General features: G+C 34.3%; 1 protein-coding gene across 2 annotated transcripts; it reads right to left on the reverse strand.

Annotated features, from left to right (window-relative positions):
- Positions 1–1,012: 1,012 nt before the first annotated feature.
- On the reverse strand, positions 1,013–24,971 carry Pep (Protein on ecdysone puffs). 2 transcript variants are annotated; one of them, XM_088227445.1, is made up of 9 exons: positions 24,848–24,971; positions 19,395–19,729; positions 17,093–17,247; positions 13,605–13,908; positions 12,664–12,883; positions 11,955–12,418; positions 11,352–11,478; positions 9,708–9,856; positions 1,013–3,006 (listed from the first exon to the last, which is right to left on the reverse strand). In XM_088227445.1, exons 2-9 carry the CDS (start codon positions 19,719–19,721, stop codon positions 2,860–2,862), a joined length of 1,893 nt encoding a protein of 630 aa, XP_088083571.1. In that variant the 5' UTR covers positions 19,722–19,729; positions 24,848–24,971; the 3' UTR covers positions 1,013–2,859. The 2 variants fall into 2 exon arrangements, with proteins under 2 accessions (XP_088083571.1, XP_088083572.1); XM_088227446.1 differs by lacking the exon at positions 17,093–17,247 and having other exon boundaries at positions 24,848–24,956.
- Positions 24,972–26,455: the final 1,484 nt, after the last annotated feature.

Genomic DNA, 26,455 nt, shown 5'->3' on the forward strand with positions numbered 1-26,455 from the left:
TTGAGAGTTGAAATAATTTGATCTTAATGCATGTTGAGCCATATTGGAGACAAAATTATAGTATCACACCAAAGACAATTAAAACTAGTACTGAAAAAAATCATTGAAATGGTCTTGTGACTCAATACAAAATAAAATGTACGAGAGTTGGTTGATACGCTCCACCCCTGACCTGCTTCGACTTGACCAGTCGAGCTGGTGTGTACGCATTATGTAGCCTAATATCTCCAAGTGTAACGTACCGAGCGACAAGTTAAAACTTGCAACAGTTTAGTTAGAAATGTCGCTGCAAGGTGCTAAAATGTTAGACAATGCTCCAGCACACAAGACGTTAGTGTCAATGGCTGCTATCCACCTGACTACTGGTTATTCCCAAAACTCGAGGAACGGGTTGTGTCAGACTCAAGGCTCAAAGGTCCGAGGTTCGAATCCCACTCTACCCCCAACGTGATTCCCATTTTCTAATAGCGAGTTATTTACAACCTCTGAAAGAAAGAATGCAAATATTTATTTTACAAAAAAAAAACATTTGTGTGGAAAGAAATTTTTAGATGACAATGAGGTCAAGTGATGAGTAGATGAGTGGTTGGACAAATATTCTACCAGGAAGCTAAATGTAGGAGCATGGATGGAAGAAGTCCAGAGGGAACACATTGATAAATAAGGTACAAATACTTTTTCTCAAGCAGCTCGAAATGGGTAGAGCATATCGATGAACCCTCATATCGTCGGATTTCTGGCACAAGTTGGTAACTACATCCGACTAGTTGCGAGATATTGGACTTTTAAAAAAGCTCACCCCAAATCAACAATTCAAATAAAACTGCAAGCTGAATATTTTTTTAATTTTTTATTTGTATTTATAAAACACTAAGTATTTTTGTTTACTTTTTAAAGATTGTTTGATGCAATTTATTAAGACATCTCATTTTTAGAAAATTTGTAGTTACCAACTAGTGCCAGAAACTAAACTATATATACCATGTTTTTTTTATATCAAATGTGAGTGAAATTTATTTATTTTTGTTCAAAAATTTAAATCGCGGAATATAAACTAAGGTTCGGGATTTTTTATTTGGCTCGTGAAATATTTATTACCGACTTGGTAATTTAAAAAACTATATATCATCCTCTTGGTGGTAAAAAGAACTCCGCTACAATATCATGTTTTTAAGAAAGATGGCTTCAAAGTTGACTAGTTAGCAAAAAATACATCTGTCTGTCGTAGTACCGACATTTATACAGCTAGGTTAATAATGAAAAATTTAGGAAATATTCATATTATATTACAAATCTCAATGACAAGAGACATTTGTTTTTTTGGGTCTATCACCACCGAGACAATGATATCCTCTATATTTTTCAATTTTCTACTGTGAGGTATTTATTACTTGACTTTCGCTAGTAACAATCTTCTTTGCAGTCATTCTGTGTAAAATATAAAACTAATTCAAATTGTTTTAAAACAACTTTTGATATAATAGTCACCGACGTATAATAGACACATTACTTTTATACTATCTACCTCTAAGATATAGCAAATATTGCGTTGCAATCATTAATTAGAAAAAACAGAGATAGCGAATCAGAGATACACGTGCAAACATTCACGTGAGAAACAGACACTCCTAATTATTTGAATTGTGAAAAACACACTTAATTTCTGGTTGCTTAACACATTTGCGGTTATGCTGGCTACACCGTCAAAATTGTGTCTCTAACTTAGGGAATGACGGCTATAGTATATGTGAAACTGAAGTAATTATATGGTAGGAGATATTGTGTCCCTATAAAAAACGTCAGCAACAAAAGGGTCACAGTATGTTGGTTAAATAAGATTTACTTCAAACCATTAACAATACCATGCGAATGGATTCCATAAGTAAAAAGTGTCAGCGAAGGATTATATTTCAGTTACAGTATAATTTTAAAAAATTCTCATCACATACGGCGGTAATATTCTTTATAGCGTCACGTCGAATCGGGATGAGTCTTTTAAAAAATGAAGGCGGGGAAGGCAATTATCCACGAATCGAAATGCCCGGGCAATGTGTCTATTTAATTATACGTCATTGAGGACAGTACATCAAAATATTATTTGCAGTGATTTCACACTTTACAGAGAAAGTACGATCTAACCTTAACCGAATCGCACTGCGTGAGCAGACATCAAACCCTTCCAGTCACTAATTGAAAAATAAACAGAAACGAAGACATATATTGTTTTTTAATTTTCAACTATGCATTTTTAAAACTTCACGGGGCATAGATGCACTGCTACAAAAATTATGTAGGCAAGATGGTCAGTCTTCGAATGCCAGTTCACGGAATTTCAAATCTGCGGCTTGAATCTAAAATAGCCAATGCCAGTGTAAATTATTTCTTTTGTCAACATTTTGACAAGGATCATAATATGTATTTTATATTTTGTATGTATTTTCGTTACATTTTTAGATATTTGATTTAAATTGTTGATGAGAACGACGTAAATATACATGACAAATAAATTTTATATTACTTTCCTGTAAAATGCTGATTTATGACATTGGACTATTTAGATCCATAGAAATACTGTAGTAAAATATAACAAATTTAATATATTTGTGAACGGAACCAGGGACCTCATGCAGGGTAGCAAAACACACTAACCACTACACCGTCAGGCAGACAAAAGATTTGACGTGTGTTTTAAAAAGCAACAATTTTATTTTGATTGTGTCCAAATATTTTAGTAATGCGTGAGAGTCAAGTTTGGAATTGGAAATTCTTCAATCGGTTGACATTCAGACATACTCCGAAATATTGTCAACGTATCGAGTAAGGTTATATTGCGGGATCGGTGGTAATATTTGTCCTGATCTAGATCCTGTTCTTGCTGGCCCCCCTGCCCCTCCCTCGCCCCCTTCCGCGGCCGCCCCTATTGTTTTGCTGGACAGCCTTGACGGCCACTACTGGTGCGGCAACCGGGGCAGGAGCCGGTTCAGGCTCCGGCTCCACAACTTGAGGCTGAAAAGAAAAACAATTATCGATACAGTAACACATTTTTACATGCCTAGATTCTACGTTTTTGCACTTTTCATGCTAAAATACATTCTTATACAAATATTCCACCTAAATAATGTTTAATAAATTTTTCGTCGCCCTGGCTTTATTAGATTTACTGACAATTCTTGATGTCATTCCACTGTAATTATATAATTACTAGTATTTCAAAATAAATTATGAATATTTTGCACTTAAATATTATTGTATGCATCTATACTTGAGATAATATTTTGTTATGTATAAATTATTGTGACACCATATGATATTATTACCAGTCGGAAAATGCACAGTAGAGGGTGAAAGTGCTAATTGGTCAAATAAACAAGTAAAAATGTACCAGGCATTTTAAATTTACAACTTACATAAGCTGTTATATAATTATCTCGGTTTTAATTTAAACATGTTTAAAGCTCGTTCCATGTGTCAAAAAAGGCCAAAATAATAAGGTCGACATCAAAACAGTAGCATGCACAACATGTGCAGTGTGTGAAGAATTATAAGCAGAAATTGAAAAAAATATGATTTTTTTTCCAGACAGATATAGTGACCACAGATTTTTAAAGAAAAAAAAAGACACCATATTATACAGTCGAACTTGGTTATAACGCTCGCGGAAAAAGCGATATTTTGGATGTAATGAGGAAACATTAGTTGAAATTTTAGTTTATGGTTTTCTCCATACATTTATTAACTTTTAAAACAAGCTACTTCTCTGCTTAACCAACACTGCTCGCGTCAACTGCCACCTGTCGATAGACGGCTGCGAAATTTTGAGCAATCTGTGTCATTCAGTTTGTGTTTTACAGCCATTGAAAGCACACTTGCTCACCAAGCATTATTTTTTGCAGAAAGAAAAAACCATCACTCAAACCAAGGATAAGTTTGATAAATACTACGGGGACACTGCACCATCAATTTAGAGGTTAAGAAGTTGTTTACTGAATTTCATTGTGTTCGCACAAACATGAGTGACCCCAAACGTTTTTGTCACCACCACATTGAGGTCACTACAACCTCAACAATTAAATAAATAAAATAAAAAACATGATATGGTGTTGGTTGATCGGGGATTTTAAGTGGAAAGGTTGCAGAAGCCATAGACATCACATGGCTTGGAAGGGATAAAAAAATTGGAGAAACGTTGGTCAAAGTGGCTCAAAGTAGATTATGTTAATGTTTTTTTGCGGAAAAAACTATCTTTCATTCAAAAAGTCACAAACATTATTTATAGGAGAAGAAAAATGTCAAATATTAATTTTCGTAAAGAAATTAAAAAATTACTAAAACGAATTCCTTTCCAAAACCAGTTAGTGAGCTTTTTTGTCATCCTGAAAAGATTGATTATTCAGATTTTGTACTCATAAAATTTTTGCTTGAATTTAGTATTTTATGTTCGAAATCTGTTATCTACTGAAAAATTATCAACATTGTTTCATCAGAAATCTTCATCTCTGTTGAAATATCTTTCTTCTAAAGAATATAGGGTGATTGGTTCTGTACGGTGAATGGTGAATATGTGCAAATGGAAAGTTGTAATAGATACAAAAATTATGGAAAAAAGGAAAACATGCAAGACCAAAATCTAATTCAGAGATAGGAGGGAGATTTATGTGACTTGTTTTAGTTTTTATGGAGATTAAAAAAATATATATTGATATTAATTATGGTATTTTATTCTAGAATCCGATAGACTAAGAAAATCTATTTTTTATTTAAGCAAATATTTGCCTTATAGTAATTTATCCAAATATTTCAAATCTGAGGCCATTTTATTTCAGTCATAAATAACCTGCTAGAACCTGGTAGAAAACGGAAGCCAAATTGTTGTAAAACGGAGTTAGAACCATGGAAATCCTGACCTGGAGTCTGCAACACTACCAATCTCAAAATTACAACAGAGAATGAAGGCATTTGGAATGGTTATTACCTGACATCAGCCGGTTTACGACCATTGGTCAATGTTAGATCACCCCAACCAGCAAATGACAAGTCATAAGCTCTGTAAATGTCTAGACTTCTTTATTCGCTATCAATTTTTTATTTATCTGTGTTGCAATGTAAATTATTCTAATTTTAAAAATATATATAATTAGAAGAGTTAGTTGCCCTTAGCATATTTCTTTTAAGTATGCTCATGTCCCAGTATGCTTAAAACACAAGTCTATGAATTGTGCATATTGCCAGTGATGACATGCGGACTAGAAACCAGGTCTGTGGCACATAAAAGAAGCCAGAAACTGAAATGCAGATAACGGCCCGTGGAAAAACAGATGCTCGGTGTATGTCTAAGGAACAAAATAAATACGAAATGAAGAAATTAGGCATCGAACAGAGTTGTAAAAATTTAAAATGGCAGTGGGCGGGACACTCGGAGAGACAAATTTATGACAGCTGAATAGCCAGAATAATAAAGCGGACACCATGGTCAAACAAAGGTGCTGGAAGGCCACGAAATAGTCGGGCCTATGACAGCCTCGTAGCAGGTAGAGTATGTTTGGGAGAGGTTTATATCCAGCAGTAGAAAGACCGACAAGAAGTTTATTTGTAAAAACAAAGCATATAATATTTTTTACAAATTTGTGAAGTACTCATTTTCATCATTTTTCAAATATAAATATGTATACAGCGCCCTCGAGGTAATGGCGCTGTAAAAATTATCGATAATTATAACAATAAATAGTATTGAAGGTAGGGCAATACAGCGCATAAAATAAATTGATTCACAACAAGATTTGTGATATCAGTAAAAAATAAAGCGTAAAATGAGAGCGAAATAAATCCTGGTTTACTGGGTGAATGAACATAAGTAATGATTTGAACGTGCCTCTTGTCGGGTAAAGCTGCTCTCACTATCCCGTCTCCTTGTCAATATATATCCCCCTCTAGTACTCTTCCATCTAGCAATGCATAAGTTGCATCTTAGCCACAATCTGAAAACCGTAGAAACTAAATTCTACAAACAAGCTTGTCTACCGTACTGCGCCTTACCCCAATACAAATAGATAACGAAACTAATATGATATTCTACGGGTGAATCACAGGTTATAACAGTCTTACAAAGATTGAGCAAATACAGTTTCTTAGTACAAACCGGACTCCTGTTTTACATGGTGGGGACGTTCCACATAATACCGTGTAAAAAAAAAAGTATACGGAGGGGCACCCAAAAGAAACCAAACTTATGTTGTGATGGGTGGAGTTTTTTTAGTACCGGATTCTACCAGTAGAATCATGTAGAGCATGGGTGGCCAAAGTGTTAACCACTATGGCCGACCTGCTTTAGAAATATTTGGCGGCAGTCTACTGACACTGAAAGAAGTCATTTAAAGCCAAAAATAACTTTAAATAAACCTAGATAGAAAAGCAATTAATGATGACTTCACACAAACATAAAAATAGTGTGTAAATAAAACAAGATGTTCTTTTATTTCAGTTTCAATATTCATTATTCGTTTTTTTAATGTGAGGAATATTATGCTAATGACAGGTCATAAGCCCTCTAAAGCATCAGAGAGCACACTTGAAACATGTCATTGCATATTTTTAGCAAGTTTATTTTAATTTGTTTTTTTAAGATGTTTTGTTTCGATTCATTGTGGAAAATATAGATTCTTGGAAGAAAATTGGATCCAAAAAAGTTTTCCAATACATCGCACATCTCCACAAACATGGATATTTTTTTCACTAAGTCAATTTCGATAAAAAAAATATTAAAAGAGACACGAAAAGAAAGCGTTTCGCTGACGTTACTGAGATGAAGAAAAAACAATGGAGATGCTGTCAAAGCCTCATGAAAGACAAATTAAAAAATGTTCCTAACATAAAAGATGGGACAAGTACATTTACTACAATGGGGAATACTTTGAAGGCAATTCAAACTTTTTTATAAATATTTTTAAAAATATTACTTCAGTTTCTTTTGGGTACCTCCTCGTACGGTTTATAAAATGTTCAGTTTCCTCAACGATTACATAGTATCAATCATGATATGATCAATACTATTATAGTCAAATTATACAAATAACTCTCAGGTAAATCCTGAAAATAGAAATTAAATGAGATAAGGTGTCTCTTCTATAATGGTTGGCACGTTCACACACTGAGGTCCTATTCCTGGCAAGATTGACAAGCTATATAGTTTAAAAGGTTTTACGCTGTTCCTAGACTGGTTATTGAAGCGTAAGACCGATCACCTATACCAAAATTAAGTACATTGTACAGCGTCGCTTGTCAAAAATCTTCCATCGAATTTATTCATAAAACGGACATAATTGGTGTAAATATTTATATTTTTAACAAAACTACAGCTAACACTTTTTTCTCTCAAAAACTCACTCTCTTGGAAGTTAAAGGAGCGAGAATCAGCACAACAGCACAATATACTAAGGAAACAGACACAGATGATAGAATGAAAATGGACAAAGAGCAGAATTGTGACGGTTTTGGTTCTGCAGGTGAGCGCCATAGCAAGGCCATTTAAATTAATGAAACATTAATACGATAAAAATATGCATGTGATGACAGCGAGATATGTGAGAAAGTGAAAGCAGGATCATCCCGAGTTAAACCTAATCTAATACGAAAACCAGGATTTATTCTACAGATAAATGGAGGTGAAAACAATGTAAAACGAGAAACACACAGTAAATGAATAATTTATGGCACATAAATCCACTAATACATAAAATCATATTGTTTAGACAAGCTGCAATATATTAATTTGCTATGGCTTTCAAATCAAATGCTTGGATGAAATAATTTAACTGACAATATTTTGAGAATGATTTCATACATGCCGAAAGTATTTTAAAAAAATTTGGCAATCCATTATCATAAGGATGATTTGTGCCATATTGGTATACTAGATAATTTATAAACTGTTTTCCGAATTGAAAATTTATTTATTTATATCAAGTTCAAAAAATATCAAATAACCTTTGAAGACAATGCTGAAAGAGCATGAGATGAATTTAAATGGAGATAAATGGGATATGCTACCTGAATGGGGAATCCAAATAACACACGATTGATGGATTCCTCACCCAGGCCACACTTGCACTGAGGACTATTTGACTATTTTAATTTTAAATAAGTGTTTATTTACGATGCAATGACCAATTCTTAATCGAATTACGTTACTTAGAAAATTTATGTGTGATGCCAGGGAGAGAAGGACGAATAGAATTTTGGATATTTTTATTTCAAATTCCTTTGTTCAATTTTAAGGCTTGCCAAACATTATTATTTGATTAACCAGTTGGAAAAATTACGACTTTTAATTTGGTTTGTTTGATCAAGAATTTGAATATTAAAATAAGGGAGGATTCCGAAATTTAAAGCCTCTTTTGCCATTTCATCCGCAATTTCATCACCTAAGTGGATCATCTAAGATGATCATGTTTTATATCACATAAAATTAGATTATTAGCAAGTCCTGATGAGTTTCCAGAGATTAATTGAATGGTACTCAGCGAAACCGAGAATATAAAGACCTTTCGGTGAATTGTATTTTTTTTTAAATAATTAGAGCTTCATTTACTGTGTAAGTTTTAACCGTAAACACTAAAGGGGGACTAGGAAGGTATAATTAATATGTATGGCCAATTTATAAAAAAAACAATTATTTAACCAAGAGCAAAAATTTTGAGATGATTGGGCCATTTAGAATTGATGATTTCATTCTGACTACACATTAGCCTCGCCACTTATTTTGCAGCAATTAAAGATCAAATTTTAACAACCCCCAAATGTCACAGCCAACAATTTGTCAAAGTTTAGTTAAGCCCGTAGTGTTTAAACTGGAATTATTATAGCTTTGAAATGAATTATTTTCATTAAAATGTCAACTAGACATAATTTTATTTATTGAATCCTCAATCACTTCGTTACAATTCCTGATGAATTTTTATTGAATAAAACCAAAAAACACTGTTTTCAGTATTATTAATATTTATTCTATTTATAGAACAAAATAAAGTTTTGTAACAACTGTCGATGAGAGGAGTGCGCTCCAGAAACTATAGTTGTATTGTTTAAATGGAAAAAATATTAGTAGCACTGAAAACAAAGTATCTTATTTCATAATAATTTGCTGGATTACAACTTAATTTTTTTATGTAAATACTATCGCTCCTCTTAAAAAACTTAAAAAGGGTATTTTATTGTACGAATCATTCAATCAGTTGATTTTTCTTTAATGTCACAAAAACAAGAAATATCAATGTTCAAAAAAAGGCAGTGTGCTAAGTGGCTACTTAAACCAGACAATGACCAGTCATAAACACTCTGCCTGCAAAATCTATAAGTGTGAAAGCACTACAATTAACAATATGAATCATAAAAGTATAAACTCTACATGCCTGGATTTCTGAATTCCTTTCATAAAAAAGTTCTCTATTTGGTTTGAAGTATTTTTCAACTTTAAAATGATACAATCAAATACAACAAGTGCGTATGGATATGTCAGTCGGAATATGTATGAATGTAGAGAAAGAAAGATCTGTGATTTTTGGTTTGATAAACTTAATTCAGTTCTAAGATTTTGACATACTCAAAATATTGTTCACTACACATGATTATTTAATTGTGAAATAAAATGTACGAATTGTACACACATAGAATTGTTCAACACGCTCTCCCAAGTATTATATAGCAAAACTCACCTCTTCCTGCATAGATTCCACAGGAGTAGTGTCCAGTGTGTCGTCAGCCATTTCTTGAGCAGAAGAGTCCTCGGCGAGACATTCCTCATCGAGAATACTGTCCAACATATCTTCTACGTTCATTTCCTCACCGTTCACATTGGACTCATCTAATAAAAAGACATTAAAACGTAAAAAACGACATTAAGACAGTAAAACCCCTAAATTACTTTTTCAAGGGACTGACAAAAAAATGCAAATGGCGGGAAGTAAAAAGAAAATAATTCAGTTTTTGTTAAAAAATTTATGCAGCAATGTTTGAACCATTTTTTATTGGAAAATTTTTGAATATCATATTCATAAATAATAACTGTCGGTAAAACACAATAAACCATCTTTAAAATTACAACTGAAACATGAAAATGGCGGCAATAAATGTTCATAAAACACATGAAAATGGCGGCAATAAATGTTCATAAAACACATGAAAATGGTGGCAATAAATGTTCGTAAAACACAATAAACTGTTTGCAAAATTATAGTTTCAAAACACGACAAAAGCAACATTAATTTTGATTATCGATTTAATTTACCAACAAGTTGGTATAATGATTAGAGACTCTTGAGTCGTCATAAACACGAAAATGGCGGCAATAAATGTTTAAAATTACAAATGTCTATAAAAAAGTTGGTGTAATTATAGAAACTAACTTCAGTTTTCAGTGTGGATTGCAAATTTCTGCAGCGTTAATTGCGAGAAAAAAATGTAAAACTGGGTTTTTAATGAACTAAAAAATTCAAAATTCAATGTGACTACAAAAGTTACACGTAAATTACGGTAAAACTCAAATTGCGGGGACATAATTTCGGCATTTCACTGTAGTAGTAGAGCTATTAATCTTACACCAAGCGCAAGAGGTTTCCTGTTTTTTAATGTGGTATTCATTTCGTTTTCTTCATGTGTACTTTTGCCTTGTGTATTTCTTTTGTAAAAGAAATAAAATTTAAAAAAAAAAAACAACATATGCACCCAGTGGTACTTGGGAACTGTCTATCTAGATCATTTTTGTTGCACGTAGGGTAAGGTGATAAGTCTTACACTTCAGGTCTAAGAATAATGAAACATTGCTGTGCAAAACCAGCTTTAAAATCAATATTTCACGTCTACACTACGGAGTGGACTTATCTCAGATTGTATTTCTTATATACCCAAAGCGTCATGCGTTCGGGATGTTTCAGAATACACACAAAGTGTCTTCGTAACAAGCAGACATGTCGGACGGAGATACCCGACACGTTATCCACCACAAACCAAATTCAAAGAACATTTATGGCGTAATCAATATACAACAATGAAAACGAGGACGTTAGCAGGCGCTACACAGGGGCGATTTGGTGGTGTTACAAAATTTAACAGCGCTAATTAAAAACCCGAATGAGAGACGTATTTCTGAATGAAACTGAAGCATTTCAAATGGATAACCTGTCAGGTTTTTACGAATATGCGTCCAGGATTCTAGTTCTATTCACACACAGAACTGCCATTATATTCTCCCGTCCAGACACAGGAATTTAAAAAAGGTTTTAAACACCTAAAATCTTTTTTTTGAATTGTGTACAATGTTTTTCATAGAGTATTATAAATAAATAGCAATATCCCCTTACCTTCGGCTCCATCACCATTTTGGTATTCCTCAGTACTGGTGTCGACCTTGCGCCTTTTCCAGTTACCGTCGTTACCCTCGTCTCCCTCTTCTTCCTCTCCCTTTGGAAGCTCACGCTTGACAGTATCCTAAAAGTTACCATTATTTTAAACAGTTGACTCGACCTAGACATGAAACAGGTGTATGGGAATAATGGAAGGAAATTTACGAGACAGTATTTAGTCCCGCGAGTACTGTCGAGGACTCCGTATCAGGTCCGAGGTTTGAACCCCGCACTACCACAGCTTGTTTTCCATTTTCAAATACGATTTTTTATGCATAATAGAAAATGACTCAAATGAAAAACGTAATCATTTTATTAAAAAAGTTAGTGCAGTATTAATTAATATTAAAAATATGTAAGAATATAGAATTAATACGGACAGCAAACATTCAATAGCCATAACGATAAATGTATCAAAAGAAATGTGTGCCTTCATATCTCGGGTTGATTACTAAAACTTAAAGTCAGCATTTGTGAGTTAGCCACTTTTTACACAATTTGTATCCTTCTCCATAAATGCTACATGTACATGTACGTGAGGTGTTTGTATTTAAAAGTTACCTTAGTTTTAAAGTTTCCCTTGGAATGCAGCACTCCCATGAAGGACTTGAAGTGCTTGTACGTGCGACTGTGCACCTCGGCCGTCTCCTCCGAGTCAAACAGCTTCCTGCAGATGGTGCACTGCTTGCACGTGAAGTCCGTGATGAAGCTCGCGCCCAGCGCTCTCTCCGGCTGGTACCGCGGCAGATTCTCCCGCGTCATGCCGCTAAGGTCGTCGCCCTCCTGGTAGTCCACGATCACAGACGGCTGAGGCTGCTGCTGTTGCTCGTCCACACCCTCCCCGGGCTCCTCCTTCACGGCTGCCTGCTCCCCGTCCCCGTCGCCTTCCCCTTCGGCCTTCGCGGTCGCCTCCTCCCCCTCAGCCTTCACCGCTTCCGTGGGCTGGCTATCTTTACCCTTCTTCTGGCGGTTGCGCGCTGGGCGCACGAGGGCCAGTTCCTCGTTCAGCGTGGACATCTGCATCACTGTAATGTTCCACGGTAAAGTTATAAGAAATTAATAGTGGGAATATGTCAAACGTGAAGTTCATTAGTCATTAATGAGATTTTTTAAGGAATATAAAATATTGGTCAAAATTAGAGCTTTTAATTGTATGTAGAAGTGTGAAAAATGAATAAAAATCAAAGCCATGATTTTTTAACATTCAGCTTGTAATAATTTTTTAACTTCTGGTGCACTTGGCCAGAACACCTCGTATCGACAGCCTTACCTTCGGGCTTGAGGTCGGGGTCCTGGTCCTGGTGGCGGTCCTGCAGCACGCGCAGGTGCTGCGGCGTGAGGCGGTGCTCCTCGAACTCGATGCGCGTGGGCATCTCCTGGCGGCACGTGTTGCAGGCCGGATGCAAGTAGCGCTTGAGCTTCTGGTGCCCGGGCGAGCGTCGGTGCGCGCTCTCAGCCGCCACGTACAGGTCGCACATGGCACAGAAAACCTTGTAATGGTAATCATATTAGCCTAATTTATGTGAATTTGTAAAAAAAAAAATTTGAAACATGCAGAATGCAAATTTCATTTGCATTTCCTTAATTATTGTGTTTCATAACCTCGATTCACTAACACACAGGCGATATATCTACAACCAGAGCCTGGTTTATAAATTTGTAAACAATAATTTGACTCCCCAGAACTAATTAGTCTACTTGCTTATAGTGTCACCTCCAGTCAAACTAGACTGTCTATTATTTTCTATATTCCTGACATTAAAACTAATGATTGAAATCATTGTACCATCCCTCGTATTTGTGAAACATTTAACAAGAATTTTAATTGTCTAGATATATTTAGCAATCCATATAGTAGGTACAAAAAATAATTAACAAAATTGATTTGGAATAACAGAGAACAGGTGTTTAGTCTTTTTTTCTGTTCTTTATTTCTTGTCACCGAATCAAATGCAATTTTACAATCCTACTTTCTTCATTCATTCTCTACCGCTACTTGTCACTTTCCATTTTTTCTCCCCTCATTATCTCCTTCCCGCCATTTTGTCCCCAATATTGTTTAAACCGTTGCTTTGATTGAGTAAAAAGTAAATTCATATAATTGGATGGCCCTACGTGTATTCTCTTTTTCTTATGTCTCTAAGTATAAGCATTATAACCTGTACATCTGTCTGTATTCTAAATAAAAGTAAGTTTAAAATTCTGTAATACCTTACGCTGCTGCTGGAAGCCGCGCCGATCCTTGCGCAGTTCAGAGATGCGCTGCTCCTGTCGCATGGCGTCCGCTGTCATCTTGTAACTCTCGCGGATCTTCTCCATCATCGAGTGGTGAGCGCGGCCCTTGATGTGGTTCTCAAAAGAGCGCCCGTCCCACATCTTCTTCTCGCAGATGTGGCACACCAGGAACACCTGGTGGATGCCGTCGTAGGCCGTCTTGGGGTCCTTCTTGGTGCCGTCCGCCTCCGTCTCCTCACCCTCCCCTTCCTTGGTCTCGCCTGCGGCGGCGGCAGGAGCGCTGATCATTTGCATTCAATTAAAACATCATCTAATTTTTAATGAGAATGAAACAGGCAACTATCCCTGAAGAGTTCACGCTATGTTCCAACTCCATGGTACTTTAATTATGGGTTATTGTCTTATTTTAGAACATTATATTCCGATAAATTAATTTGTAATTTTGAAAACTTAGTACACAGAATAAATTGATGATATTAATAAGAAGAAGTTTAAAAAAAATTAAAAACAAGGGTTACAGTAGAATTAATTCATTATTAATTAGAATAAAACAGGTAACTAACCACGAAACAATCAATTTTATTTCTTTAAAATAAAGAACCACTCGACCGACGACTGAAACCATCGCATAACTCAAAAGTGGTTTATACAAATTTACAAATAGAACCTCAATGTTTTTTAACTTCACGGGACTCTCACTGTATGAAAATAGGACAAGAAGTAATGATCTAAACTAAACTTGAGAACTGCTATGCGGAATAAATTGATGATATTTAAAATCCAGATGATTTATTCAAATTCGCAATTTTAGCAATTATATCACAATATAAAACATGAACTAATTAGCATAAAAACATCTAGCTTTCTATATTCTTATGCCTCTAATTGCATGTTAAATAAATCTATTCAAATTCAACAGAAATAATTTCGATGTGGCGAGATTTTATTTATTACTACAGTAAAACCCCTTTTTCACGTTTTTCAAGGGAGCAACAAAAAAGTGTAAAACTGAGGAAAACTTTAAAGTGAGGAAATGAAAAATGTATGGAAAAAGTTAAATTTCATTAAAATATAATATATACAAGACTATACTAAATATACTGCAGAAAAATTGTAAGAATTGTCATGATTGGGGAAAATTCATATTTAGCAATGATATAATTAAAAATATTTTGTATTTATTCAAACAATACTGCAATGTGTTCTTTTTTATTGAATTAAAAAAAATACACGCATAAATAATTTTATCTAGGTACTTAGATAAAATTTTTACCTTAAAAACAAGAAAATAAAATTTTGAATTTGCTTAGAATGCATACAACGATTTTTTCCCTAAATATTGGGAAATTTTATTTATATGGTATCATTTTTATTAGCATGGCACCACAAAATTTCAACTGACATTTACATCGCGGACTGTTTCACACTTTTATGATAACTGTTTAAACTATCTCCTTTTCACATTATGTGTGTATAACATCAAATAATATTTATATTGTCAGTTTTTTAAACTTTCTGCATCATAATTTATTGATGTGAAGACTTTATTCTTCCTAAACATGCGTCAACTGCATGTCACTATTTCGTAAAATGTCAAAATTAGACACTTAAACCAAATGGTCAATTACACTGCACCTACTTTGAATTTAGTTTGAGACAATAATTTACACATTTTTTTATTTACCTCGATTTTATTCTCTATTCACGCGGCGGCGCGCGGCTCGTCTTTTGACAGATCGAATGAGTTATGAAAAAAATTTCGACGTAAAACCGGGGTTATGAAAAACGTAAAAAACGTTAATTGGGGGGAAAATTTAATGAGAATGTGTGGAAAAAAAATGGGACCTAAATATTTCGGTGTAAAAAGCGGGAAAACGTAGAATCGAGGAACGTAAAAACGAGGTTTTACTGTATTTGAAATTGTAAAGAAAACACACAAAGTTGGGACCTTTAGATGTTATCCAACAATAGTTGATGGAATTGGAACAGAAAATATATGTTGATGAGTAAGAAAAGAAAAACTCACTTCAGGAAAGCATCAAATTCAATACTTGACCCAGTAGAATGGCATTGAGATAAAATAATTATTAGTGAATTTCGGTACTGGTGAAAGTATTTTGCTTAACCAAATATAATTATTACTACCTACCTCAGAGTTCAGTGAGAATAGATAGTAACTTATTTGTTTGCAAAGATTACATATTTATAAGTATATTGTTGAAAAATGATTTTGCAAATAAGCGAGGAGTTTTTAACACCGCATATCTTCACAAACGCGTGCTTCAAATATGCTTCTCTCGAATAATAAGGATAAATGAAATGTGGAAAATGTTTTGAATTCCATATTTTTTTCTAGAAATTGAAAGAACATCTTTATAGAGACACAAGGCACCGTTTGGTTGGTGCTATAGATTTCATTTTGTGTATCAAATTATTCTGCTGAGAATATTTTTCAATTTCACTCTGACCCAGTTAGTCTCAACACTCGGGAGATATGTTTTAGGTGATTACAGAATATTAAACATATTTGTTATGATATTCGATAACTATTGTACAAAGTAAAATCAATAAATTTTGGAATCATCGTTAATTTCTTCATCTGTTATGTTTCTTCAAATAATATGACCCAGAAGAGAATTTCTAGGCAGAAAATCATAGATAAAATGATTGAGTGTCATTTGTTGCCATATTAAAATTTTATGAAAAATTTAATGAGAATAAACTCGAAACTTTACTGGTTAAAAGATCTTTCATCGACATCAAACATTACATTTTTTGCGTAACACTTACTTTGGAGTAAGATAAAAATAGATTAAAGGTCGTAAAATGCTTTACCAGGACTCAAAAAACATTTCTAGTTCAGTTGATTTACAGATCTTCTTTCATTCTTCGAGAATCAAAATATGTGAAAATCGGTGCTTATCTTTCAAATAAAGAAAGTAAAGAATGAAATAAGTGTCGTAACGTGTATTTAACACAAAATATTCCTCGTTCAGTTGGCTCGCAGAACTTATTTCTTGGAAAGCTCGAATATCACAATGCATTGGTTCATTTCATCGGGAGAAAGATAATAAGGGATCTGACTCTCCGCCCAAATGATTGTTCGAATACAGACATTCATCGGAATGAATAAGTAGTTGTACTGAGCAAATAACATGTAATGAAATTTCACCAACTTCAAACCGAATTAATTCATTTGAATGAAAATTGTAGAATCGCTCCAACTTCACAATGAATGAATATATTCAAATGAAAATAGACCAATGTGAGAATTGATCTAACTTCATGCCAAATGAATTGATTCACTTCAGAGAATATTGTTTAATTTGAACGATTCGTTCCGTTGATTTGGTCTCTTTAAATTTACAGATAATTTTTCATCCAGCTGAGAATGATAATGAGAAATGATTGTAGGAGACAAACATTCCCGAGCTGTGCCAACAGAACAGAGTGGGAAGTCTTACCTCTGGGAGTTGGATTTCTCTTCCTTTTTGTGCGGCTTGGCGGGTGCCTTGGGCTTGGAGTGCTCCTGGAATTTGTTGCCGCGAGGGGTGCCAGAAGTGACGTGGCGCGACTGCATCGGACGTCGACTCGGTGCACCCAAGTTGCGTCCTCCCATCTGGAGGAAACAGTACATGAGGGGTTGCTAGCCGCCCTCGGCCCAGCCAGACTGGGGAAGGAAGCGCCGCGCAAGGCCAGCCGAGTGTAGTGGCGAGCGAACTACACGAAGGAAATGTGCGTGGGCACTCGCTCGGGGAATACAGTGGGATTATAAAGGCTAATGTTTGTCGTTTAATCAAATGAAGAACATAATCTGCGTCAACGTAGGTAAATCTTCCTAGCTGCAAAGGGATAAATTAGGGCACCTACCTTCAATTTCCAATTCACATACATTTAGTTATAAGTCAGCCAATTCACTCTTAAAAATTCAAATAACTGATAAATTATAGTATCTGTATTTGGAAGGTCTTTAGGATTAAATAAACCAGTTGAAATAAAATACATACAGGAAATAATTATACACAACTTATAAGACTGAAATGACTTATTCAATATTTTTTTACATTATATTAATAATATTAGTTACTTCAAACATTAGTTTGAAGAACTAACTTTGTGGAACATCATTAATCAATAAATAAAAATAAAACCATTTCAATTAAAGGTTCAGTTTGTAGTTAACCCTGGAGAAGGCAATGTGTATCCGAAACTGGTTCATAAATTAAAAAATAAAATAGTGCATAAAAAACAATGTTATTTTATTTTTATCTATAAATAAAACTATAGTTATTGCGAATAAGACAATCTATCCTCACAAGGGAGATTTATACACCTAATTATTTCCTGTAAATATTTTTAAGGGTACTAAAAATCAAAAGTAACAAATACAAACGTTTTTGTTTGGAAATGTACCGAATGGTTACAGTTAACTTTAAAAAATCAGAGCTGATTATAATTTGACACCTGGGCCAAAAAACATAATAACAATTTAGCGTAAATGATGCGGAATGAAATATATTTTATCAAGTGAAGATTACTTGTATAAATAGATATTAGTAAAATATCAAATTACATACATCACATAACCAACAGAAATGGGTTAAAAATTATGTTTTTAAAAGGTGGCCATTTTTATGTTTGGTTTAATAAAGCTTTAATAAACAAAGGAAACCCTTTCACCTGAAACTAAATTGTTATTGACATTATTAATACTTTAAATAATTCAGTATGCTAAAATAATAATTCTGGAAATATCCGTAAACTGCAAAAAAAAAAGGGGGGTGGGGGCATAAAATATCTTCCACGTCACTGCGTTGAGGAGAATAAAGCGGGTAGTTGGCGAGCACATTAATAGGGACACTATATTGTTAGTCCATATGCCCGTCATAAGAACAAGTGTTTTGATTTCTGCTCTAAAATTTAAAATAGAATTTTTAGAACTAATTTACATGCAATGAGTAAAATATAAACAGGAATTAATAATGTCTTTATGAGATGAAGATTATAAAGCATGAGAAAAATTGCAAGCCGTTTGAAAATTTTTAGGAACATGGTATTTCATGCCATAGAAAACTTAAAAAGTAACAAAACCTGCAAAACTATTGAGTATTTTTAATTATTTATTTGGTAATTTTTTGCATTTACTAAAATTCATTTAAAAACAATGTGCGTCAGTTTAGAAGGAAAAAGGGCACCGTACTAAATATAGTAAATATTAATGAAGAAATTGAAATAGGCTTTATTTTAGTTTTTTATGGGAAATTATTATAGTTTCCCTATTTAAATGTCAAAACCTGTGTCCAGGCGGATGAAGAATACAGTTTTGTGCGTGAAATAGAACCAAAATCTCGGATGAATGTATTTTTTTAAGTCAATGGCTACTCTCAGATGAAAATTCTGTAAAAGGAAAACGAGTAGAGAAAAGTCCACCTCGAACTGTAGTGGTTGGCATGTTCGCCTACCATGCTCGAGGTCCTGAGTTTGATTCCTGGAAGAGTAAACGTTAAATACTCGTTTACAAGGTGGTTTTACACTGCATTATTTCACCGTCCCTGGGTTGGCACCTGAAGTGTAAGACTGATCACCTTACCTTCCTGTAACACGTGAGATACACCGACTGCGCTTTTTCAATGCAGTGCAAAACTAGGAAGGCAGCAATGCCGCACTGTACTAATCAATCGATTATGATAAATTGCCCGGCAAAATGAACCTTGCAGATTTTTCCAGAATTATTTAAGCACAATGTCAGTTAGGAGTGGAACTCACCCGGTTGGGTCCGCGCCTGTCCGGCTGGAAGGAGCCCCCGCCCTGGCCGTAACCCCCGAAGTCCCTCCTCACGTTGATGTCCAGCAGCGAGGGCACGCCGCCGCGCGACTGCAGCAGGTTGCTGATCAGGTTGCTGGCCAGCGCGATGGTGGTCTCCGTGGAGGCGGGCGCGGGCGCGGCGCCCTGCCAGGGGCTGACGCCCGGGAAGGGGGGCCCGCGGGGCGGCGGAGGGCCGCCGTAGCTGTCGCGGGCGAAGCCGCCTCGGTTGTAGTCGCCGAAGTCATTGCGGCGGTTCTGGTAGCCTAATTGGCGGTTGCGGTTGGCCATGGTCAAGGCTAAAAGGGTAAACGGTTAAGTTGTAGACGAGCAGTGCGGAGACCGCCTTCACCGTGCGTATTCTACAGTATTTTATCTGAAGAATACGGGTCCATGGATTATAGTACAAATTTTATTTTATATGTAAAAGCAACAGTTCTACATATTTATAGTTAACATTAAGAAATTTTGCAGGACGCAGAACAAGTAATAGGTTTCCATAAATTAAACAAAGTGAAGAAATGTAACATACAGTCAAACTTGGTTATTACGAGGAACGTGAGACCGACTGAATTTGCTTGTCACAAGCATTACTCGTTATACCAGACATGATTTTTAAATCCAATCGCCATTACATACTGTCACAAAGTAAACAAATAAAACTATTAAGCTCACCCCCTTCCTCCATCCCCTCTACTTTTTTCAACTATTTCTCAAACATAGAATATTTTCATAATTTAATCAGTGCATGTTTGTCCTAATCAGAGCATGTGCTTATTAAAATGCATGTCGTGTTGGTTTAATATTTTTGTGCAACTATGGTGAAGGTGTATAGTGGGTTTTGCGTGTTGGTTTGCATGTTGGTTTAATTGGTGTCCTGACGAAGAGACGGGTATGTCTCGAAACCGGTAGACATAGAAATATCGGTAAGAAGTTTTATACAAATATTTAATAAAATTTAGTTAAATAAATATGTACTTATAAATTCATACAAATAATCAAAAAAGTAAAACTGTTGAGGGAAATTATAATAATTGCTAACAATTACAAACATACCAGTTTCTAAATTTACTCTTGTTAATACACAAAATTGAAGGGTTAGTTTTAATCACCCACTCGTAATGTTTACTACACATTGATCATTGAAAAGAACTAAAAAACATTGTTAAAACCCCCGAAACAAAGGTGTCATTCATAAACTTCAAAATAAGTTGTAAATTATGTGGTTCCGAGCGGGTACTTACTGAGTTACTTACTTAGCTTGGATTTTGTATGCGTTTATGTTTTACTTATTTAATGTAGTCGGCGAAAACACCAGTTAAGTACTTGGACACTTGCATAATATTATTAACATAATCCGATCATGACACCCAGCGGCATCGGTCCTAAGTTAGCAGACATTTCAATTTTATTACTTAGGTTCTTATTTTGAAAATTATGTTTTTAAATGATTGAAGAATTTTTCCTCAAACTGTTGACAATTTTTTTTTAAAGTACACCGCAAGACAAAAAAAATTACGAGTTTACCTGCTACCGCGCCCCTTGACTTTACTGAACCCTTTTTCTAAGAAATCCTTTATCGATACCTCTTTCTTTTGTTTAATAAATTAAGGACACTATGTGTCACCTTTCTACAATATTTACATTTTAAAATGTCTCAGCAGTCTTGTTTTACCCGCGTTTGAGTGAACATAACACAACAATCATGGAAAGTGCAAAGCAAATGTCGATTGCGATAAAATCCAAAATAATCACATTGTCGCAAGAAAACATATCTAATTGTGAAATATCTCATCGAGTTGGGTATTCAGAAGGTGCAGTGAGGTTTTTATTTAAAAAAATCCAAGAAACTGGATCCATAGAACGGAAAAAAGGAAGCGGACGGGGGCGCGTGACATCTGCCCGAGATGATCGCTTAATAAAAAAAATTGTTATGCGCGATCGATTTTTAACGGCACCTGAAATACACGCAGAGGTGCAGTCTACCAGCACATCAACATTTTCAGTAAAAACAGTGTCCAGGCGGCTGTTGGAGCATGGTTTCCAAGCACGGAGTCCCGCAAAGAAACCATTACTCACGGACAAAATGAAGAAGGCTAGACTGGATTGGGCGAAAGAGCACCAGAATTGGACCTTGGAGGATTGGCAAAATGTTGTTTTCTCTGATGAATCAAAATTCAACCTTTTTGGTCCAGACGGCAGAAAGATAGTTCGACGAAAACGTGGGGAAAGATATCATCCGTCGTGCGTCACTCGAACCGTTAAACATTCACCCTACGTGATGATTTGGGGGTGCATGACAGCATACGGTTTAGGACCTCTAAATTTTGTACAGGGTACGATGAATGCCATTCAGTACAAAAAAGTGTTAAAAAAACATATTATTCCAACAATCGAGGACATTACGCAGTATACCGCGGACCCAATTTTTCAGGACGATTCTGCGCCGTGCCATAGAGCCCGCACTGTGAGTACAAATATATATATTTTTAAATGCATTTTGTGACCACATGATAAATAATTTATTGTTTTTTTATAGATCAATGAATTCAAGGAGAAAATTGGCTTAAAATCGTTGACGTGGCCCGGGAATAGCCCTGATTTGAACCCGATAGAAAATTTATGGGCGATTATGAAAAAAAAAGTCGGGAAAAAAAAATCAAAAAACATTGAGGAATTAAAAAAAAACTTAATTCAAGTTTGGGAAGAAGAAATAACATCAGAAATTTTAGATTCGCTTTACGCTTCTCTAAATAGTAGAATTTTACATGTTATAAAAAATAAAGGTGAATTCACTAAGTACTAAATATTTTTAAATGTTATAAATATGTTTAAATGTAAAATACTTTAATTTAAAATAAAGCGATAAGAACCTACTTCTTAAATATGAATTAAAAAATAACATGTCTTTTATTATTCCATCACAAACACTCGACCATAAATGAACCGTTATGGGTCTCTAAGGTTCGGGTAATCTGATACCTGATATATAATGGCAATTTCTAAGTACAATTCATGAGTAAGATTTTTTATTTTAACCTTGAAATAACGAGTAGTCATCACATATGTCAAACAATATAAAAAAAACTAATTAAATATCAAGAATAATTCATTATATGTCAATTTTAGTTTTTTTTGAGAACTCGTAAATTTATTTGTCTTGCGGTGTATGTCCGAGAGGTAGCTCGTTATAAAAGTGAATAAATGTATGGAGAAAACCATAAACTAAAATGTCAACAACGTTTCCTCGTTACATCCAAGATCTCGCTATTTCCGTGATCATTATAACCAAGTTCGACTGCATATACATTATGGGCCTTACTCATAAACTTGGTATAAAGTTACGCCTAGGCATAGTAGTAGAATACGGACGGGATAGAATAAGAATGGTATTCCCATCCTTATTCTACCACTATGCCTAGGCGCAACTTTATACCAGGTTTATGAGTAAAGCCTTATACACGTGTCCCGTATGGAGTGGATAATCATGCAGGTGTTTGGTCAAGGCCGACCAGAAAAAAAAACAATACCCAAATATTGTGACTTACGTAGTTATTTAAAAACTTATGTAAATTGATACCCTTGTTCACGTGTTTGAACACCATGCTCACAAATTAAGGAAAAACATTGTTTTTATTTTTGTAATGTATTAAAGAACAGGGCTCATGGACATGAATTGAAATGTGTTGATAACTGTGGCCACTTATTTTTTTGAATCCTTAAAAATAATATTTATTTTGTTATTTTTTTACGGCCAAGTTTGAGCATCTGTGGTGTAAAAAAAATAATGGGGACCTAGGTGGTTGGCTTGTTAGACTGCTTTAAAAACATGTCTATTGTTATGGCTCAAGTCACATACTATTTGGGTGTTATTATTACATACAGGATTATCCAGTCATTACCGGACGTCCTGTATATGTTTAATGATTACATAAAAATACAAGAATCAAGATAATAAACTTAATTTCATCATAAATATAACTAATGCACTTCTAACTTTATATTTTCGACCCAAATTGAACATAGTTATTCAGAAAGCAGCCAGTCCACAATTTTGAAAAAATTAGATATTGATATTATTGGGTGCAGTAAGGTCAATTATATGTCCTGCTATAAACAGCCAGATCACTTTCATACAAAAATTGTTTTTATCACCTTCTGAAAATGGTGTCCATCACAAAAATGGTATTTTTCAATTTGCAAAAAACACCCACAGCACTAGCAAATCTTAACGAATTCAAAAATCATTAAAACTGGTCAAATACATAATCAAATTCTTGTTTCTAATGTTTAAAAAAAACTAATATATTCCTTGTATATCATTTGTTTAAGTCAAAAACATTCTAACTGTTGTGGAGATTTGTTTATTCACTCTTTTCGCAAAGGTGCTATTATCTCAGTATCACTTTTCTATGGATGGCTGCTTTCTGCATAACTACATACAATTATGAATGAAAACCTCCTAAATCCATCATTATCAATGAAAACCTCGCAAATCCATAAATTGCGGTTTTATTATGTTTTTTATTCAAATTTGTAAAAATTAATCGTAAATATAATTAACCTTTTAAAAGGAATAAAACATATATTTTACAATTTCTTGATTCGCTACTGAAGAAAAAAACAGTTTTAACTCTCTCCTGAAAAAAGTCAGTTTGGTATTTACGAGTTTTACAAGTCGACGATATGGTATTCTATTATCTGCCTACTCTAAAGGTAAACATCGTTTTGCTTGTTATCCTTATATTCACTTTTTTATAAAATATCAAGGTACCTCGGAAACTTTTTTTTCGAATGGTTTTTTTTAAATTGTATCCATCGTCATCATTTTATCCTAATCAGTTTAATGGCAAAACATAAGATTGGCAAAAATCAAGTAAAAATACGCGCATTTATTTAAGCCGTAAAAAAGTGCAACGAACCCGCGTCGGTAATGTCAATGAATTTTTCACCTTGGCGCGTGCAGTCTCGACGTTCATATTTTTAATTTGAATGTTTCATAAACTCACGTATTTTATATAAATTACACATGTTTAGAAGGCTTTCAAAAATACGCTTGACAACTTGAAAGAGATACGCAAACTAAAAACTACAGAATTGTAAACGCTGATAACGAGAATCAAGCGTCCTCCGCCATTACAAAAAAATGTGACTCATTAACCATACCATCGGAAGAGGATTAAAGAATATATATCATCCGACTTGTACATTCACAGCTTATGAACCAATTTTAACTCCGTTACTGCAGTAAAAGGTATCTCACTTGAATGGTAAAAACGTTCATTACACTCAATCGCATCTTTAAATCTGAAGTCGGAGACTACAACTGCGTCGACACGGCGCATTTAAATAATGCAAAATGGTATTATTTAAGGGTCAAAAAGGTGAAGAATTTTACATAGATGGATAATACTTACATGGTGTAAATTAGTGTCACTCGAGAAGATGAAATACACAGCAAAAATATTAAAACTTAGATTAGCTAAAACGGCGAACCGGCATCCGGCCTGAAAATAAAATGGCTATAAACCATAGATGAATTGTAAATTGTATAGACAATTCCGTTACGGATGCGGCGATACATCGATGTTTTACAGATATCGATTCATTGCGCATCGATAAAAAACATCGATGTTAGTTTAGAAAAATAACTTGGTACATCGATATGTCGATTTTTTTAAATGAAGAAAAACTTTTTTTGGGATCACTTAAAACACTTTTATAGATACAGATATTTTATATGTTTTCTATTCTACATATGCAATATAGTTGTAAGGTATATATATGTATGTTGTTGGTGACAACAACATAACTACAGTCGTCTGCATGCCCACATATCCTGGCACCGTCATTCTAGATTTGTCGTTCCTGGAAACCAGTCTCATCTCAGGACCCAGCGTATTTTATATTTATCAACTTTATCTCGCCTTAACTAGTCCAACGTACTTCTATAAGCAATCTAAACTTACTTTTTCGAAAGTGAGCAAGCATGGAAAATATTACTGTAGCATTTTAGTTTACTTTTTATTTATTTAATACAAATAAGAAACTCGCAGTTTTAAAAAAAATGTTTTTTTTTTAATGCACGGAACTCGAACCTCGAATTAAAGATTAAATAATTTAATATTTTTTCTAAAAATGTAGTCGCAGTTTGAAATAAAAGTTTTCTAAAATGATTGTTCATCAAAAAACTTTTTGTTCAATAGAATTTGTAAATCGATGTTTTTTGCGTATTTTTTTTTATCAAGTATTTTTTTAATTTACTGGGAAATCTGAATTCTGGTAAGTCACAACCCCCTCTACACCTGTAGAGGTGGTTTTGGGTAAGTGCACATATGTTTTATAATAAAACTATAGGTGGGTACTTTTTCAATTGGCGATTTGCATTTCTAGATCCCTTTAAAAATGGCCAATACTTGAAAATGTACTAGCCTGGTATTTGAATTTGGTACTTGCTCATATATTTTACAAATGGGTAAAGCCAAAAAAATGTTTCTCAGCAATGGAACAAATAGGCCGCCAAGAATCAATGAAAACAATGAAATATTTTTTGTCACAAATCAATATTTTAAAACTAACATAGTGATTTTCCATTTATAGTATATTGATTATGTGTAAATAATTGAGTGATCTTACACAAAATAAACACATTTAAGTTAATTACAGAATTTTAATGAAAAATAAAGTTATGTGAGAAATAGAACCAGAACACTAGACGAGTGTTCAGTGGCTAATCTTAGAAAAAATCCTGAAAAGGAGAATAGAGATTTACTCCGTGGTCCAGTGTTGAGATTTTATCGGTAAGGTAATGTAATGTCCCCTCCCTGGTCCTGTATTTAATTGCCGACAAGAGTGAACATTAAACACGCATTGATTTTCATTGTAATATTTCATAATCCCTAAACTGACTAGATTCAAAGCTTAAGACAGATAATCTTGCCTGCATTTATCAAGTGATCAAGATACGCTGCAATTTGTAGATAGGAAAGTGATGATTACTCTCTTTCTGGCTTCATCCTCTAAAA

Source organism: Micrasema longulum, unplaced genomic scaffold, assembly GCF_059751315.1.
Source record: "Micrasema longulum isolate JH-2025_06_02 unplaced genomic scaffold, ASM5975131v1 h1tg000504l, whole genome shotgun sequence".
Classification (NCBI taxonomy): Eukaryota; Metazoa; Arthropoda; class Insecta; order Trichoptera; family Brachycentridae; genus Micrasema; species Micrasema longulum.

Excerpts from the sequence above, each read along its gene's own strand:
- Pep (XM_088227445.1), bottom strand. The coding sequence starts at position 19,721 with ATGGCCAACCGCAACCGCCAATTAGGCTACCAGAACCGCCGCAATGAC. Across the intron at positions 17,248-19,394 it reads ACAGGCGCGGACCCAACCGG|ATGGGAGGACGCAACTTGGG; the intron begins GTGAGTTCCACT and ends TGTTTCCTCCAG. Across the intron at positions 12,884-13,604 it reads GCTTCCAGCAGCAGCGTAAG|GTTTTCTGTGCCATGTGCGA; the intron begins GTATTACAGAAT and ends TACCATTACAAG.